The 18,972-nt window shown below is 43.9% G+C and overlaps 1 protein-coding gene across 2 annotated transcripts in view; it reads left to right on the forward strand.

Annotated features, from left to right (window-relative positions):
- The window catches only part of ZNRF1 (zinc and ring finger 1), a 165,088-nt gene that overhangs the window by 129,588 nt on the left and 16,528 nt on the right, over positions 1-18,972 (forward strand). For both annotated transcript variants that reach the window (XM_085638585.1, XM_085638584.1), the window contains exons 2-3: positions 4,209-4,304; positions 9,436-9,541. In XM_085638585.1, coding sequence (XP_085494711.1) covers positions 4,209-4,304; positions 9,436-9,541 — 202 coding nt within the window. The remainder of the gene's footprint in view (positions 1-4,208; positions 4,305-9,435; positions 9,542-18,972) is intronic.

An 18,972-nucleotide genomic window follows, 5' to 3' on the forward strand; every position in this document is an offset into this window, starting at 1 on the left:
CCACACCAATAACCTTTACTACCACCTTCCAACAGTGCCCCTCATCCCTCCATGGCCCCCCCTATTGACCTCCTCCTCGGATTCCCTCACTGCCACACACAAGTTCTCCTCATCTACCCATAACCCCTCCCCCTCATGACCTCCTCCTCGGATTCCCTCACTGCCACCCTCCACCAGTGCCCCTCATCTCTCTGTAGCCCTCCCCCTCATGACCTCCTCCTCAGACTCCCTCACTACCACCCTCCACCAGGGCCCCTCATCTCTCCCTACCTCACCCTCCACCCCATTACCTCTTCCTTAGATTCCCTCACTGCCACCCTACACCAGTGCCCCTCATCTCTCTGTAGCCACTCCCCCTCATGACCTCCTCCTCAGACTACCACCCTCCACCAGGGCCCCTCATCTCTCCCTAGCTCACCCTCCACCCCATGACCTCTTCCTTAGATTCCCTCATTGTCACCCTCCAATAGTGCCCCTCATCGCTTCATAGCCCCTCCCACTACCTCCTCCTCGGATTCCCTCACTGCCACCCTCCAACAGTGCCCCTCATCTTTATGTAGCCCCTTTCACATATGCATTTCATTTGTTGTATAGCGCTACTCATATCAGTGTAGTGTGTGTCAGTACTTTACACCACGCACACATTATACAGAGACAATGAATCATACAAGTATGTAAATCAGTCTACAGGGAATGTCACATAAACCAATGAGGATTACAATGAGGATTACAAGGTGTATGAATCACATGTCATCCATACTGGTGGGCAGTATATTTTAAAAGGGTTTGGTCTGGGGAAACACAACCTTAGGATTTAAAGAGTATTCCAGGGGGGTCAGCTTTACTGATAAAAATATATATATGCCCAAACATACTCATTTTAGCAGCATTAGAATAATGAAAGACTGGGGAAGTTCTAACTATATCACAAAACAAAAAAAGCGAAGTTCTAACTATACTATTCATGTATGTATGGAGCTCTTTGATGACAGTTCATTGGTCACTGTACTATGTTAGGATTGTAACTTCTGAACTGCAAGTAACACAAGGATCTCTGTCACAATGACAGTAACCCACTGAGCTTCCACATAAAACACAGTTCATCTGCATTTAAAAACTAACAGACAAATGATTGCTCTCCAGCAGGATCATTAATCACCAGCGTTATCTGGGCATTTTTTTATTGTCCTATTGTTGTCCTGCATCAGCCATGATAATGATAAAAACTGTTTAAATGAAGCGCACACGTAGTATGTGTCCTGCTGGGCCTGCGCAGATTTTAAAAAGAAATAGTAACACGTTCTCTTACCTACTCCATTAGTCAAACATTGTGTCACAGACTGATGTTGATAAGCAGCTGCAGGGGTCAGGAAAGGTGAATCAAAATAAACAAACTTCTTTTCTCCTGTGCTGCATAGAAAAAGAAATATCCACGCAGCAGGACAGTAGGCAAAGGTTACCGTTGCCAAAGAAAGGATTTGTCACGTTCGCCATGTTGAGATGAAGGGGTGAAAAAATAAACAAAGCCTCGTTAACATGTAAATGGTCTTTTAAAGACCTGCGAAGTACTTGGGTGCGGCTGCGATGAGCTCGAAACTGTCTGTCTCTGTACGTGCCCCTGGGAGCTGTCTCGGCCCGGGCTGACACACACAAAGTGTGCTCTGCGCGCCTGCCTTCAAGCCCTCACTGCGAGGGCCAAGGCTCCTGTTTGGGTGGGCCAGGCTCAGGTTTGGGTGTGCCTGGCCCACCCGCTAGAACCGGGCCTGTTTGCAATAATGCAGTCTGCCTTCGCTTACAGCAGTTTGAGGTCCCACACCATTGCATAGGATGGCGTCAATGCAGCGTTGGCCAGAGCCCGGACAACGCAGATCTGATCGTGACATCTTTTCTGAATACTAAATCGTACGATGGTGCTATCAGTATACTGGCAGTACAACTGAAAAAATCACAGAATTTAGCTAAGAAAGTGTTGCATTGCATTAACTATTTACATAAATGTCTCACTCCATCCTTATGATTAGCACCTCCATTGCCGGTGGTCACTTGCCTGCTACCATCCATTCAGAGGTACACGCGATTTACTCCATAAAAGTGCCTTCCGGTCCCCAGTGTCCAACATGAGGGTTTTTGTCCAATAGTCATCAGCCATACTCCTCCCAAAGCCCGGAAATGGCTTGTCAAAGGGATTGCAACATTTTCATGAATACCCAAAATGCTACAGCTGTTGGTGTTCTCTTCTCAACTAAGTTTGCATGCAGTACACATGAAGGTTGACAAGCAAGGATGCGAATAAGAAGCGAGCAAATATGAGTGACAAGGAAGGCCAACCAATGGTAAGCAATGGGCGGGCTCCCAGCTCGTCTATGTTTGGGTAAAGTCCACAATGTCTCGCAACAGATGAGGGAATGCGCTATTTAGTATGCTTGACGTAAAAAGGGAGAGTTGGAAAATAAGACGTATTTCCTTAATCTTTTTTTACTGTGATTTGTAGAATTATCATTATCTTCCACATTACCCTGATTTTGGAAGGAGCAGTTCCACTGACAATATGAAAATGAAAGACATGGTTGAAGTTTGTTTCACAGTGCAGTGCAGATCCTGACTTTATCTTGCGTGATTAGTGTAATCAGGGGGTAAGGAAATGTTCGCATGAGCTAGGCTTTTATTTTGAAAACAGTCACCTGCCTGCTGCCAGCTGTATTTAGGGAGGCAATTAATATTAATATGGGTGGGGCTAAGGGGCCCACCCAGGCTCTGCATAAAATGGTTTGCAACTTTTTTTGTGAGGTTTGAAATCTAGAGGGGGATATTTTAGTCCAATTACATTCTCTGTGGTGACTGACTTTGATAAATTCTACATACATATGTGGTAATGAAGTAGCAAATGATGTAGCAAACTTGACTTAATAATTTGGCAAGAAAATGCAAATTATGCTGCAAAGAAAGGCAAATTATACAGCATATTGAGCAAATGACAGCAAATTATGTGGTACTTGAATTTTGACATTATAACGCATAGTGTTACAAAAGGGACCAGATGCTAAAATTATACATGTTTTTGTGAGAAAACGACTGCAGATGATCCCCAGATCCTCTTCAAAATATTATTCATCAACAATTAAAAAGTTTGTCACAAGAATGTAATTTTATTAACACTCCTGTATAGCCTCCAGAGTTAAAAGGTTGACACGTTCTAGTTATGTTCTGAAACTAGTCATCAGTTGAGGATTTTAGTTATGTTCACATTACGAGACCCGTGGAAGCAAAAAAGAGCCCCGCAGATGCACAGTACCCTTGATATTTACTATACATGTCTCTGACTAGAAAACTGTCCTCATAAAATAACTGTTATTTTGACAACAATTTCTGGCAGCCTGCGTGGACACCATCTGGCAGCCTGGGCGGGGACCATCTGGCAGCCTGCGTGGACACCATCTGGCAGCCTGCGTGGACACCATCTGGCAGCCTGGGCGGGGACCTTCAGGCAGCCTGGGCGGGGACCTTCAGGCAGCCTGGGCGGGGACTTTCTGGCAGCAGCCTGCGGGGGACGCTCTGGCAGCAGCCTGCGCTGGGACGCTCTGGCAGCCTGCCGGGACGTTCTGGCAGCCTGCGCAGGGACATTCTGGCATTCATGTCATAGACTTTAACCTGCCGTTAGGATATCTGCCTGCTTGGGGGCAGTTAGGATGCATGCTCACAGACTAATTGGCAGTAGTCGCAGGCACTGGTAGGCAGTTTGTCAAACTAAAAGTGTGCCCAATTTATGGGGTGCATGGAGGGATGTTATCAGTGGACAGTGGCATTTTTCTTAAAAATAGTCCTGGGTAAAAACCTTTGTAATTGTATTTTAACGTTAAATAACACAAGTTATTGCTCGCTTTGATTGCGTCTAGTGAGTTGTGTATACCCTTGTCTGACGTCTCGGGATCTCAGTATGTCTAAGATATGTAATATTGCGATGTGTAAGTACGGTCTTGTCACATATGATCTGCAGCAACATAACATGATCCTCACAGTGTTTCAACGGGGGTCCTTTGGTTGGGTGCAGTCAGCTCTATTCTATTGAAACATGCAGACTTACTGTTCCCAACTTTCAACAATGGATGCCTCTGAAAGGCTGCATGCCCGCCTCTGCTCGAGGCCTCTGTTTGTGTGGACCTGTACATGTCAAGATGTGAACTAAGTCTGAATCTCATCTTTTCTTGCAGGCTTCCGGTGCCCTATTTGTTCCAAATCTGTGGCTTCCGATGAAATGGAAATGCACTTTATCATGTGCCTGAGCAAACCTCGCCTCTCCTACAACGGTAAGCGGGCTCGCTTTCTCATTGGTACTCAGTGTGGGGAGTGGGGGCCTCCTGACCGCTAGCACGGCCTCCAGAGATGGCGCCAGGGCAGGTGTGGGGGTGGAGGGTTCAGGTCACATTGGAATCAAGAACTAGTGGACAACAAATTTTTATAGGACCAAGCTGAGAGAGGCGCACACAAACCCATTGATCTTGTTCAGAAGCCCGCCAGTCTGATGTGGTCTCACGCGTACACGTATTTAATGGAAAGCACGCTCTAAAACAACGTCTTCATTGGCGCAGCTTCATTCATTAGACCTCCATGTACAGTGCCCACCCTTCATATACAACAATCCAGCCACTGCTTTCGCGCCACAGTCAGACATTCCTCAAGGTTAACATACGAGTTTGATTACGACGCAGAATGAAGGCTGTATTGGAGAAGTCTCCAGTCAGCCTGCAAGGTATGGCGACGGATAATGCCACATTACCAGGGCAGAGGGCGCGTTCTACTCTCTAGACTGTCTCGAGCCCCCTAGTCGATGACGCTTGCAAGTTGTTGTGCTGGTGGTGTAAATCTGGTTGAAGACTGACCCTCTTCCTCCAGGACTGTCTTGTCTGCAAAGATAGTGTGGGGATAATGTGAATATGTACTTATTTTGAGTTCAATTTCTATATGAATATTTACTTTTCTTATAGTTCACGTGACCATACGACAAGAAGAGCTTATAAAAAAATTCAATAATAAATTGTGGAACAATTTAAATGCTGTGTGTTAATTGGGTAATTGTAACCTATTGCTTATTCTACAAAATACATAGGAGTGATGTATCTGTAACTGTTACTGGGCTCCTTAGCTCCTCCGGCTTCGCTTCACCCTCTATACATTCCTTGCGGGTTAGGTTGATTATTTACCCCACTTGTTCCTCACCCAGTGTAAGTTCATCTCTTTGAGTGGTCCTCCTCTGGTGGCCAGACTTTGCTATCTATGTTTCAAGAGAAGGTCCCGAACACTACGCTTAAAATCTTGGAAGCGTTTCTTACAGCCTTCCACAATTCTTGGGTGTGATGAGCGTACATCTACTTTTCCAGTAATTTGCTTCCAGATATCCAATCTTTTATTTGCACTGGTTTTGTGCAACAAATCTCATCAGTTCGTTTACCACCGCTGCTGCCAGAACCTGCAATCCAGACTCCCTGTATTTGTATGTTCTAAAACGTCCAGGAGCCTTGCTATCGATTTAATAACTTGATAGGGATGGTAGGCTAGTACTATGCCAGATTAAAGTAGATTGAAAATCCACAAAATGGCTGCCAAAAGCTTGTTTTGCAGATGTAGCCCAAAACGGAGCAGATGTGGCAAGCTGCTCTTACAAAATGCACGGCAAGCAATGGGAATGATCGCCAATGCTCTTCCAGTCGTTTTGGCACTCTTAAAATTACATATTTCCTGTTTGGTGATGTAATTTCCTATCCATGCAGCGTTTCCCATGTTCTTTTTTCTGACCCGTTTTATGAGCTGGAAATATCTGATGTGGAAAAATTCACCCCTGTAAAATTGGGTGTGATACATTCTCACTGTGAGACCTGGAAAATACTTGTAATTGAGTGATTTTTTTCTGGTTCAGTGCATAATTTTCACAGCCAGTCACTTTAAAATCGGTGTGATTTTACCACACCGATTTACCACCAACTCATAATCAGGGCCGTAGTAGGAGGATTAACCACTTGTGCCAAAACATATAACTTAATAGATCTTGATGGTTCTCTTTCACTATTTAATAAAAGAGTGCTTGTTTTGCTGTCAAACAATTTCCACACCTGATCACAGCAGGCATGGGAATTATAAAGCAAAGGATACTTTTTCCTTTGCCCCAGTTGGCTGCATTCTAACTTTGCTACACAAAACAAATGCCACCTTAGCTTGATCATCAGGAAAAGTTACACATTCGAACAAAAACTGTAACCGACTCTGGTTTGGGCTAATGCAAACTTCTTTGGATCACCAGAGAACCTTTCTGGAGGTGCTAACAGTATGATTGGAATCGCCACCAAACAGAGATGTGTAGAAAACTCTGTATCCTTCAAAGAAGGCTATGACACCCATGAATCAACGTTCTTGGAGTCAATGGGCAAAGGCAGCTGACTAGTTTTAATATACCATCTGTCGCTTCTTTCACTACAGTAAATCCTGAATATAGGGCCTTATTCTCTGACTTCACTAAACTGATGTCAGTTGTAATTTTGTTATAACCTCTTGTGATGATGTCCCCGAGAACCCATCCCGGCGCATTATAGACAACGCCGAGAACTCCAAAATGGCCGCCGAGTCACCTGCAACCGGAAGCATAGGTGACAGTCTAGCGGTCACGTCGCCTGATGCCGGAACCATTGGCCGGGAGGAAGAAAAAGGCCGGCAGTCTCTCGAGAAGGCATCCACCAGGAGGTATAGCCAGAGCACGGAGCGAGCAGAGACAACGACCAACGCACGATCCAGAAGGGAGGACACCCCACTGGACGCGACGGAAGGAGGCAGCCAGACGGGCAGAACTACGCGTACAGAGGAAGACTTCCCCTCAAACGCGACCGGCTGTCCAGGATAGGACAAGGAGGCGGGTTCTCCCCATACCACGGCCCTGGAGGGTCGTTGATACAGGCAAGTGGCGTCTGCACACCCATTTTCGTTTAGAGAGTGGTGGGCGGGACTGAGGGCCACAGCAAGCGGAGCACAGTGAACGTCCCTCACCCCAAGCACTGCACAGTTAGGGACACTGGTGGTGGTGCGCACATCCCTAATTCCCTCTTCCCTGTACAACCAAACAGGTGTCTAAAGTCCCTTTTCTTTCTTTCTTTCTTTCTTTCTTTCTTTCTTTCTTTCTTTCTTTCTTTCTTTCTTTCTTTCTTTCTTTCTTTCTTTCTTTCTTTCTTTCTTTCTTTCTTTCTTTCGTTTTGCCTCACCCTGGTCTTCTCTCGGAGTCATTCAGCCACGGCCAAACAGCCCCAGGACCACGGATCAACTGCAGAGACGACCGGACTTCAGAAGAAGAGGACTTTAGTTTCTTTAGTTCCTGTATAGTCTTGTTTGAGTGACAATAACTTTATTGAGCCTCTGACAATTGACAAATAAAACAGAATAAGACGCCCTCACAAATAGGTCTAACGTCACTACTTTATCCTGGAGAGAAGGGGTGGGGACTCTCCCAGCAGGGCAAACCTATCACACCTCTAAAATCTGAGTTAGAGTAGTGTCGGAATCCTTCACTCGGGCTGGATGATAATGTGGGATAGGCAATCTGTCGAACCACGCTAGCCTTGTACTGTACATACAACAGGAGCTATGCACTCTTCGCTCTCTGACCACCTCGGTCAGTGACCACATGCACAAGAATATGAAGGCCAGCACTCAACATAGCGAAATGGGAAAAAACAGAGACTAGACTCCACCACTCTTACTCAACAAATCTGCTGGGCACAGAGGTCTGCAAGATGTAGTGGGCTAATAAGCCAATAAGAACTATCTTCATAACTGTAAATACAATTTCTTCATTTCATTGTAAAAGTGAATGGAAATACCTTTGTGATATCTCACTCTGTACTTTGATGCTGAAATTGTTATTCCTATAACTAAGGATGCAAGGAAAGAGTATCTTAAATATCAATGCTTCTCTCTATGAACAGGATAACTACCTCAAGCTTTGTCATTATGCACTCTCTGTGACGGATAAGTTATTGCATCTACTTGACTTATGTGCCACTTTAAGTCGTTAGCAAACATTAAACTAATGTCCTATAATTTCTAACTTGGCAATTCATATGAACATTATCGTAGATCTGAATACCTTACGCATAATCAAAAATACATAGCACATGCAATAGTGTACTGACATAAGAAGCCTTCCTGCTCCCTCTCAGGATAACCTTAAGTGCTAAGCGACAATACTACGGTATTCCTAAAAGTTCAAGTGGAATGTTCAAATAGTCCGCTTTCAGAATACTTCTCTGTAATTTCAATGTCCTTCAACCAACTCCAACTCCAAGGGTACCAACAGTTCTTTCCAAAGGGAATCTAGATTTGTGACGCACTGTCCTCCCTGCAACAATATTTCGCAGTTTGGAGGAAGGTTCTATCCAGAAATCCAAGTTGGCTATTGCTTCTCCAAACTACGTGGAAGTTCATGGCCTGCTGGGGGTGGTGTTGCATTGGGTGTCCTCCAGGCATGCAATGCCTATCTCCAGGCAGTGCCGCCACTCCACAAGGGTCACTAGCCTTTCTTTCCCTGAAATGGACTGAGCGAAAGTGGGTTTGGACTATCGCTCACCCATGGTCATCAAGTCTTAAGCTGCAAGTCATACCTCTAGGCCATGCTTCCTGACACCACCTCCCACTGGGTTGTAGTACGTAACATGCTAACAGTTCACCCGCAACCTGCTCAGCATCGACTGGCTAGTCAGGCTTCGCGACTGACAAAGTTGTGCGACAATGGGTGCTGCCATGAGTGCAGGCACAAGAACATATTCTGGAACCTGCTAACTACTAATATACCTTGCTTCTTCTTCCTTCCGCCCAAGTCAAAGCATCCAGATTTCCTTTTTGAAAAGAGTTCCCCTGTACTGAGATACTTCTGCGAATTACTTCTACCTACCCAGCACCAAAACATTTTGGTTTTTAACTACTCGTTTTAGTTCTAATTTACGTGTTTCTCTGCAAGGTTCTTTTTAATTTCACGTTTATCTTGAGCTCTTTTCTTTAAACCCAGCGGACACTGTTTGGGTTAAAGCCATGATGTGTAAAAACTCTTAAATAAATCCCATACAAATTATAGCGCAATAGACAATATAACAAAGCGAAAGGGTGAGAGTTGTAGAGCATTAGAAGACATAACTAGAGTAGTAGAGTGAAAGAACAAGGAATAGAATATTAAAACAGTAGATGGCGAAATAGACATAGTGTGAAGTAAAACGTTAAGATACAGTGATAGAGGAAGTTACGGACTGATCGAAGAATACACCATTAAAGAGGGGGCAGTGGCAAGGTTGGACAGAGGAAGAGAAGGAAGAATACGGTCATGGCGGCATGCTTGACAATGCGAATGCCATGGCACTCACTGCTGTGCTCTCTCTCTCTCTCTCTCTCTCTCTCTCTCTCCCACAGATGATGTGCTGACGAAGGATGCAGGCGAGTGCGTCATCTGCCTCGAGGAGCTAATACAGGGGGACACAATAGCTCGGCTGCCCTGTTTGTGCATTTATCACAAAAGGTAGGTCACTTCGAATGGACGGTCACAGGAGGCTAAGCCGCCATCTTCTGTGCCTGTGGTGTCTGAACAGTATCTGCCTCGGCTGCAACCTTGTTAACTAACGTTTTCCTTTGAGGCGAGCTTTGTCTGGGTGACAGTGAAGTGAAGCTTGAATTCCTAAAACAAAAATCATTTGCAATGCAATAGGTCTCGCATTTGCGAGAGTTTAAGCTATTGGCATTGTAAATGACAATGCCTCTTATCTGTTTTGATAATTAACACATAAATAAAAGGCATTGTCATTTACAATGCCAATTGCTCAAACGCTTGTAAATGCGAGACCTATTTCACTTCAAAGAAGCCGCTGCCATTGTGGCTGTTTGAAAAGTGAAAGCCTGCATGGCGCGCTGAATGTTGCAGGAAAGCATGTGGTGCCTGCAGTAGGAGAAACTCATTAAAGAAAATAATGCTTACAGACTAAATAAGACATACTGTGTAACAATTGAAGTAAATGGGCCAGACATCATGGAAAATTACAAATGAAGACAAGGTACTAAGGAGGGACTAACAAGCCTTTTAACGAATAAGAAGCCAGCATTTACAAAGGACAGTGACACACGACAATGACAAATATGGGCGGGGCTTCAACTCCATACTCCAATACAGCATGCCTCTCAGAGCAGGCTGCCCAGGCTCGACCTAAAAAGTGCAAAGGGGTTCCTTGCCGGTTACGAGTTTTCTTGCATGTGGCTAAGGAATTACTAATAATATTCCCGACGTTACCTTTAAAACCATTTGGGGTTCGGTATTGCTTCGCTTCACTGTACGATTACGATAGTGGCAGCCATGTTTGAGCCAGCCTGACCCTACCCCTCAAAGGATAATTCCAGACCAAAGTGCCTGAGATGCATCACCAGCAGCAGAGCAGCAGTGTCTGATCACGTCAAGCGTCCAGGATATTATGTTTTAAAAATGTTTATTTTTGCAGACGTTTCTCTCCCACCAAAACTATGCTATATATTCCAACTTTCCTCCAAAGCCATAAGTATATATTCTGATGCAGCCGTCACCGGGTGATATATCACATTCCATTTATACACCTGCTGAAGGATGCACTGTGCAGTAATCTGCAGGTCACAGTTTCCAAACTAGAGTCTCCCACACTATCGTGTTAGGCCCTTTAGAGTCTCTTAAAGACAGAGGTGAAGGCTATGACTAAACTTTCTTACTGGCAGCCTCTAGCAGCAAATAAAAACACTACATATTCAGTCAATATTGATGCCAACGTGCATAAGAAAATATAATCACAGTAACAATTCAGTTTCTCCTTGCATAAAATGGCATTGCCAACCCAACCATCAGTCCACATGGAGGCTGTCTCTAGGTGCTTGGAGATTCTGCATTCTCTTCTAAGAGCACAGGAGGCTCCATTGTGATGCTTTGAAGCCTGCCCTTCTCACCACTTGCAATGTGCCGCCCCAATGTAAAATGAAATGCCCTCATAGTGGATTCACAGGCCCGTCGGTTGCTTTCATTATACCCTCCAATGTCAAGAAGCCACAAACGCATGGGATGCCACACTAATGGAATGGTTTTAGGAGACAAGGGTACCCCGATATGTGAACCTGGGGTGATAATGAAGAGTTAAGAACAATGGTTCAAGGATGGCCCAAAAGGGTCCAATAGAAAAGGTGACCCAGGCAGGGTCACTTGTTTTTTAAGATAAGTGAAATCAATTCCGTAGGGAGCAGGAGACAAAGTACGTAAAGGGTCATGTAGGTCAAAAGATAGCAGGTATTTATTTAAACAAAGTCAATTTTAGAATGCTCACAAAATAAGAAAAGCGTGGTGTGAAATAGTGATAGTAGTTTTAAAAAGACATCGCATTGACAACAATATAGTAGTTGAATTCCATAATTGATCTTAACAAGTTATAAAGAATTCATGTTGTGGGGTGGTCGACGGCGTTTCGAACCCAATTATTGGGGTTCATCTTCAGGACAGTGGTGAGCATGTATTTTGAAGTTAAACTGCCCGTAAAGTTCCTAGAGTCTCCAAAGTGGGAGGCAGGGGCTTCAAAGGTTAATTATTTGAAAACAAGCAGCTTGGCAGTACATAGATCCGCCTGGAGAATGTAATTTTCTTTAGAGGGGCGACAGGGCAGTGAATGGGAGCCTGAGGCCGAGCAGTCAGAGACGTCCTGCAGCTGTTGGGGCTGGCTGATGAATGCGGCAACAGCTGCAGGACGTCTCTGACTGCTCGGCCTCAGGCTCCCATTCACTGCCCTGTCGCCCCTCTAAAGAAAATTACATTCTCCAGGCGGATCTATGTACTGCCAAGCTGCTTGTTTTCAAATAATTAACCTTTGAAGCCCCTGCCTCCCACTTTGGAGACTCTAGGAACTTTACGGGCAGTTTAACTTCAAAATACATGCTCACCACTGTCCTGAAGATGAACCCCAATAATTGGGTTCGAAACGCCGTCGACCACCCCACAACATGAATTCTTTATAACTTGTTAAGATCAATTATGGAATTCAACTACTATATTGTTGTCAATGCGATGTCTTTTTAAAACTACTATCACTATTTCACACCACGCTTTTCTTATTTTGTGAGCATTCTAAAATTGACTTTGTTTAAATAAATACCTGCTATCTTTTGACCTACATGACCCTTTACGTACTTTGTCTCCTGCTCCCTACGGAATTGATTTCACTTATCTTAAAAAACAAGTGACCCTGCCTGGGTCACCTTTTCTATTGGACCCTTTTGGGCCATCCTTGAACCATTGTTCTTAACTCTACACTAATGGAATGAGCTTCGGTCTTCGATACATCAGTATCTGCCTCTGCCCTCAGCCATTTAAGTCATCTTGCCAAAGTTGTACATGAGGTTATATAAAAAGTGTTTTTCTAAAGAAATTATGTTAGAGATGCTGAAGGAGGTCAAGAAAACTTCACATGACTTTGCTCAATCATTGAAAGAAGGATAAAAATAGAGAACGCTGTTTGTCTGGAAAATAAAAAGTAACTTCTTCTGAAGAAAAGATCCAATGTCAGCATCTAAAGCCCCAACATCTTAGAACCTCCTAAATTAAATTAAGCCTACCAACATACTTAACGTAGTTGATAAACGCTTCAAAGACCAATGCTAATTATTTGGCTGCTGCACAAAAAATTGAGAGCAGTTTGAAAACCCCACAACTCAGAATATCTGAGCTTATGGGAAACCTTAATGCAATTTGACCAGAGTGTGCAGAAACTGAAGGTGCTTACCCTATAGGCTGAGCCTTGACCAAAATATAACTGCAGAAATGGCCGCTATAAGCATTAATTGTCCTATAGGCCTTTCTTTTGAAATAGGAGAAACAAGGAAATGAACCACCAGTCCAGGAAGGTCAAGCACAAGATTGATGTCGCCTGCCACACACCAGTTAACGCAGACAGACCGAGCTTCATCAAGCACTGGAGTCCCGGAGGACTGGCTGTGCTTCCTCCGAAAGATGGAATGTCAGGACATTGCAAGATTCCCTGAAATCATCCAAGCCATTAACTGAAGCTGCCTCTGTCATCACAGGTTGTGCGGGACTCCCTCCTGTATTCAAAAGATGATGTGGAAAAAGAGGAACTAATCCATTAAAGTCCACCAAAAACTCTAGAAGTTGAGGGTACCATACACGTACGGACCAAACGGGGATACTGGATATTGCCTAATCTCTTCTGAGATGAACAGCAAATGTCCTCCTGGAAAGGATGCATACCAGCGCAAGTGTCGGATAACAGCGCTGAACGAAAGCATCCACTGCTTCTGCTTTCACTTCTGGCCTTTTACTGAAGAATCTCTGGGGTTTTCCATTGAGACAAAAAGCAAAAAAGACTGACTTGTAACAGACCTCAAAGACATTTGACCTTATGATAGACCTCCAAGTCCATAGTCCAGTCTCTCCTGTGTTCTGGAACCCCCCCCCCCCTATCCTGTCACAGTATTGGACAATCTCGGAAGGTGTACTGCCTAATCCGTTATGCCAGTGTCCCGGGAAAAAAAGTGGCAAAAATCCCAGGCCTGGTCTGCTAGGCCTTTTGTGCCATGCTAACTTTGCTTGTTTATGTATGTTACTGCTGATACATCTCCATCCTGAGGAAGACACAACAATCTGCCCTGCCTTGAACCAAACGTTTGAAAGCAAAAGACCAAACAAGCAGCTCTAAGTAATTTGGATGGCACATACTTTCTTCTAATGTCTATTTGCCAAGCTCAAAGTAATTTTGATGCCACATACTTTCTTCTAATGTCTATTTGCCTCCTGTGATAATGTCTTTGTTTCTTGACTCCCAGCCCAACTTTATGGCTTCTGATTCTAACATATCTGGTGCATAGTCAAAAACAGCTCATCTGTTCCAGGCTACCAACTGGGAAAGGCACCAGTCCACTCCTTCCTGGCATCTGGAGACAGAAAAACTAAAATTAGCGAAGGAGTCCCCTTCAAGAATGAAGAGCCTATGAATTCAGAAATTCCCTGTAATGAACTGGAATCAGGAAAGTTTCCTGAACGGATGGTGGTGACAGCAACCCCATTATCCTGGCCAACATCTCCAACTTCAAAACTGCTTGAATGATCTCCTTATGTATCCCTTTGATCATGGAATTTGGTAGAAACATTCTTGACTTCAACTAATCTTTAATAAGACCTAGGAACTGAATCTTCAGGGATATAGTGGGCTCAGATTCATTTTGCCTTCTGGCAAATTCTAATTGTCACAAAACTGTCACAGCCATCTCAAGGTGATTCCCTATCTCTGACCTGACTCGTGATAGCAAAAACATACCAAGATGTATAACCAATTACACTTCTCTTGACCTCAGCAGAATTACTACTAACTTCAGTAGCTTCATAAAATTCCAAAAGGCTGATGACTGGCTGAATGGAAGTAAATTAAACTGGCTGATCCAGAGTAGCCAGATTAGGAAAGAGAAGCATTTTTCAGACCCCAATTGACCATTAATTCTTGGCTCTGATGGGAATACTTTAGAGAATAAATACCATGTATCTTGAAAAGCCTTTATATAAAGAATGAAAGCTTTCAACAACGGTAGATTGATCTCCAGGCATTACTCTTCAGCCCTTTTCGGTACCATAAAAAGTTTCTCACACTCCCTAGGGAATGATTTGGATTCAAATCTTTTGTCATTTTTAAGAGCAAATGCCCCACTTTCTCTTGAACCAAATTATTTTCCTGCTCTGAAATAAACCCTTATGGTCAAAGATGAGCTAGCTGAATGAGACTGGAATAGAGTTCCGCCTTGAAACCCAAACCTTCTTAAGTACCCAGGGATCGGATGTTATTCACTCCTACTTCTGGAGAAAGAAAGCTAGTCTGCCACCGAGTGTTCTCAGGGCGGAAATATTTAGTTTTTGATGACTCTCCAATTAAGGGGCAAGAAACCTTCCTCTCCTGGATGCTCCCACACAGGAGACAGAAAGGCTCCTGCACACCTATATCATTCTTTGAGAAAATGTATGCCTTCGGGAAGCACAGAACAGTAGCTTGAAGGAGCTCTGGTTGGTATGCGCAAGACCGTTGCTCATTCTGCTGTGTCTTATCAATTAACGTTGGGTCAGTCATAAGAAGAGATCTTTTACTCCATGTAGCTCCATCCAAATGTAGGCTAAAGCGCTGCATTCAAATTTCCCAGTGAACAAATGGAGCCTTGGCGCCATCCTTTTTGGATAGGTAGATTAATAAGTTGACTGGAAGCTTCTTCCGTCAACTCCAAGATCTAAATCAAAGGGCATTGCATGTCAAGTAACACTTTATAATATCACTTTCTCTGGGTCCTTACCATTTTTATTAAAGAAAACTGACTGGCTGAATGGGAGGACCAATGTCAAACATATCCAGCAACCTAGGTGGGAGAATGGGCCTTAGAAAGTTTGTTCTTGTTAGATGTATCTAATGGAGCCCTCAAAGGGAGTCCTCACCCTTTGACCCATAAAGTAAGAAATGAAGAGTGAAGGGGTCCACTCCTCCAATCTTAGATTTGTAATTACATTACGGTCAAAATAAAATGCCCCCAAAGAGTCCAAAATAGGATTATCCAGTTTAGTCAATGTCAGAGCATCCTTAAAACCCTGATTGCCACCAGAGATGTCACCATCAATGTGTTGTCCAGAAGGAGAATTTAGAATCATCAATTTATGGAGTCTCTTAGAAAAGAATCCTCCACAAATGGTATCATTCTCTTTTTTAGAAAAGGACAAACCCTTTCCCTTAAAAGGCATAAGTACGATTTTCGTCATGAGTGACAGTGGCATCTCAGCAAAATATTTCCTTTTGGATGCACACTTCTTCCCAATTCGGATCTCTGCTAGTCCTTACATAAAGTGCACCTCCTCTCTGGGACATCGAATCAAAAGAGCTGTTACCCTACCCGAGAAGCTTATTCAATTGCCAATAATGGTATTCATGGATCTCATAACTGCTTTAATCGTGGAAGGCACCACCTCCTGCGCATTAATGCAAGGGTCCGATCCGTGAACAGGATTAACCACCGTATGAATCACTTCACTCTCCACTACAGAGAATTAATGGGGTCATCTCCTCAACAATCATCCTAGATTCAGCTAAATTGAATTCCCTTGGGCCACTTCTGTCTGTGCCTTCTCTTTTACACCATCTCTTAAGGAATAAAGAAACAAAAGGAGAGCAGTCTCAATATGACCTGAGTTCAATGAATAGCATGTCAAGAAATGTCAAACTACGTATAAAAGGAAGCAGATTTCACAGTCCCCACAACCATTGAAGAGGAGCAATGTTTCCTCACCAAGCTTGTACTTGACTGAGTCCAACCAAGCGGACGAAGGAAGCAAGGGACAAACACATCCTCCTCTCCTCCTAAAAGGAAAACAAACGTCAACTAAGAGTGTCTGGGCAAAATTTGAGCAACGCACACGGTCATCTTTACCGTCCCAGCTGCTGACATAAAAAAACAAAATGGCCGGCGCTGCTCCGAGCTCCCACCTGTGCACCTGACTAACATCAGCTCTAACTCACTAAATAGAAAAATTGAATAAACCATACGAGTCAGCATATTAATAAATAACACTACATTCAGAAATATCAAAATAAGTTTAAAGCATTCTTAATACATAGGGCAGTAAAGAGCAGGATGTCACAGGGAAGCCTCTAATATTTAAGGGCTAGCCTGCATGTGGATTGGTGGTTGAGGACGATACCCTAGGGAGCAAGAGCCTGACTTGTTATTTTTTTGCACTTTGGCAGCCATGGTGAATTAATTTGTTATACGTTCCTTTGCAGTTAGAGGTTGTTAGTGTAAAAAGTTTCATTATAATTGAATCTCCTAACTCTTATAATAGAATCTTGGCAGAGCAAACTCAGACTTCTTCATTCTGGGGTGGTTAATATAAAAAATACCCAGTTGTTTAAATAGTCTGTCATTTAAGAAAAAGGATGCCACAAAGTTGTTAAAAATTATGTTTTAAAAAAAAAGTGAAATGAGAAAATAAGCAGTTTTGTGAGTTTACATGGCACATATGGCCTTGGCCAGGGAGTTCAAAGGACACATAATGACCAAGAAACGGTGACTTCAGAGAGCCGGATACCTGATAAAGTTTGTGTACCAGGCACCAACACTTTCTTAGGACATATGGTGATCCTTAACGGACCCTTCACGTGTTGCATGGTTATCAAGCAGTCAACAGTCTTTCACAGTGATCAGGTGCCTAATTGGGCTCATGTTACCGAAAGAGTTTCACAAAACACATAGTTACCACAAATTTCACTTGGTAATCAGCCCCAATCAGTGGACCTCACAAGGTACATGGTATCCATACCTAGGCCGTGAACCCCACACGGATAATGGTGATTATGAACCAGGAGTTTTACATGGCACTCGATAATCGGACGCTTTACAGTGGTCAAGGTGACTAATCCAGTGATAAGTCACAAGATGGCAGCACAAGGATTTTATGGGGCAGGAACTTCAAAGGGTGCAGTGTGTATTGGCTCTGAAGACTTTAAAGGGTGCCCCGTGACCAGCTTCAGGTTGCAAAGTGATAATGCATATGGACTCCATAGGGCACAAGATGATCAGGCCGAGAAACATTCTAGGCACATTGTTCTCAGATCCTGCAGTTTGAAGAGACACCAGATGACATTCTAATGAACTTTACTGGGCACAAGGTGACCAGACACAAGAATTTGGAAAAGGTGCAGCGTGACCTTGTGATTGACTTTAAAAATGTATATGGTAGCCAGGCACAGGGCCTCCCCTTATGTATGGTCATAATGCAAAGAGGTTTCACAACAGAAAAAGTGACAGGGGAATTCAGTGTGTGTGCAGAGACCAGCCACAGGGGCGTTAAATGGCACAAGGTGACCTGACAAAGGGACTCCTAGGGATAGACACGTAATCATCAGACCATGAAGCTCAGAGACACATAATGGTCCCTCTTACCTCAACAACCGCATTCATTTATGTAAAAACCTTCACTTGGCCAGTCTCCGGCTCATACACATCCCCTCAAACCCAGAGAGCTAGAACTGGTGGTTCGCTTTCTCATATCTTGCACCCAAAGCCTAGAATGACCTTCCTCTGCACATCCGAACCACCGCCTCAGTCCTTGAGTTAGGCAAAAAACTGAAGACTTGGCGTTTCACCTAGAACACCGAATCAGCTGCCACAGTCACCTCCTTATCGAGCGCCTGGACACCCTTCCAGGTGAGATGCGTGCTCTTCAAATAGTCATAACATAAAATTGAAACCAGACCCAGGAGAGTTCCAGGGGCACACGGTGACCAGGATAACGGACATCAAAGCAGCCAGGGTGGTGATCAGACCCAGGGATATCAAGAATCTCATGTTGACTAGACCCCAGGACTTAGAGGCACACAGTAATCAGGGCCAGGGACTGGCACCTGGGTGGTCAGGGTGAGGAACTTCACTGGGTGCTTAGTGGCCAAGGAATTCATAGCCCGCAAAGTGACCATGGCGTTCTTCAGGTGAAGTTCTGAAATATCCTCCTTGGATACAAGTCCTAGAAATACTGGAGCACCATAGAGGATTGCATGCTTATAAATGTGTATTCCATGCAATAAACTACTCTACAGGACTCATTCTAAATTGTTCACTAATGCTTCTCTCCTTTGGTCTCACCCTCTTTTCTTCACCATCCTGTCGCTCTCTCATTTTTGCCTCTCTCATGTCTCTCGTCACTCTTTCTCATATTCATTCTCCTCCTCTTTATTCTCCCCTCTCTTCTGTTTCTTATTTCCCCTTTTGTCCTGTGTTATCTGCATTTCCCCTTATTCGCTGCTCCTCCTTTTGCTTTCTTTCTCTGTGTGTTCTGTTATGTTGTGCACTTCTCTACCCCACCCCCTTTCTCCTATTCCTCATCCTGTCTTTTTGACCTGCATTTCTTGTCCTTTCTGC

Source organism: Triturus cristatus, chromosome 12, assembly GCF_964204655.1.
Source record: "Triturus cristatus chromosome 12, aTriCri1.1, whole genome shotgun sequence".
Classification (NCBI taxonomy): Eukaryota; Metazoa; Chordata; class Amphibia; order Caudata; family Salamandridae; genus Triturus; species Triturus cristatus.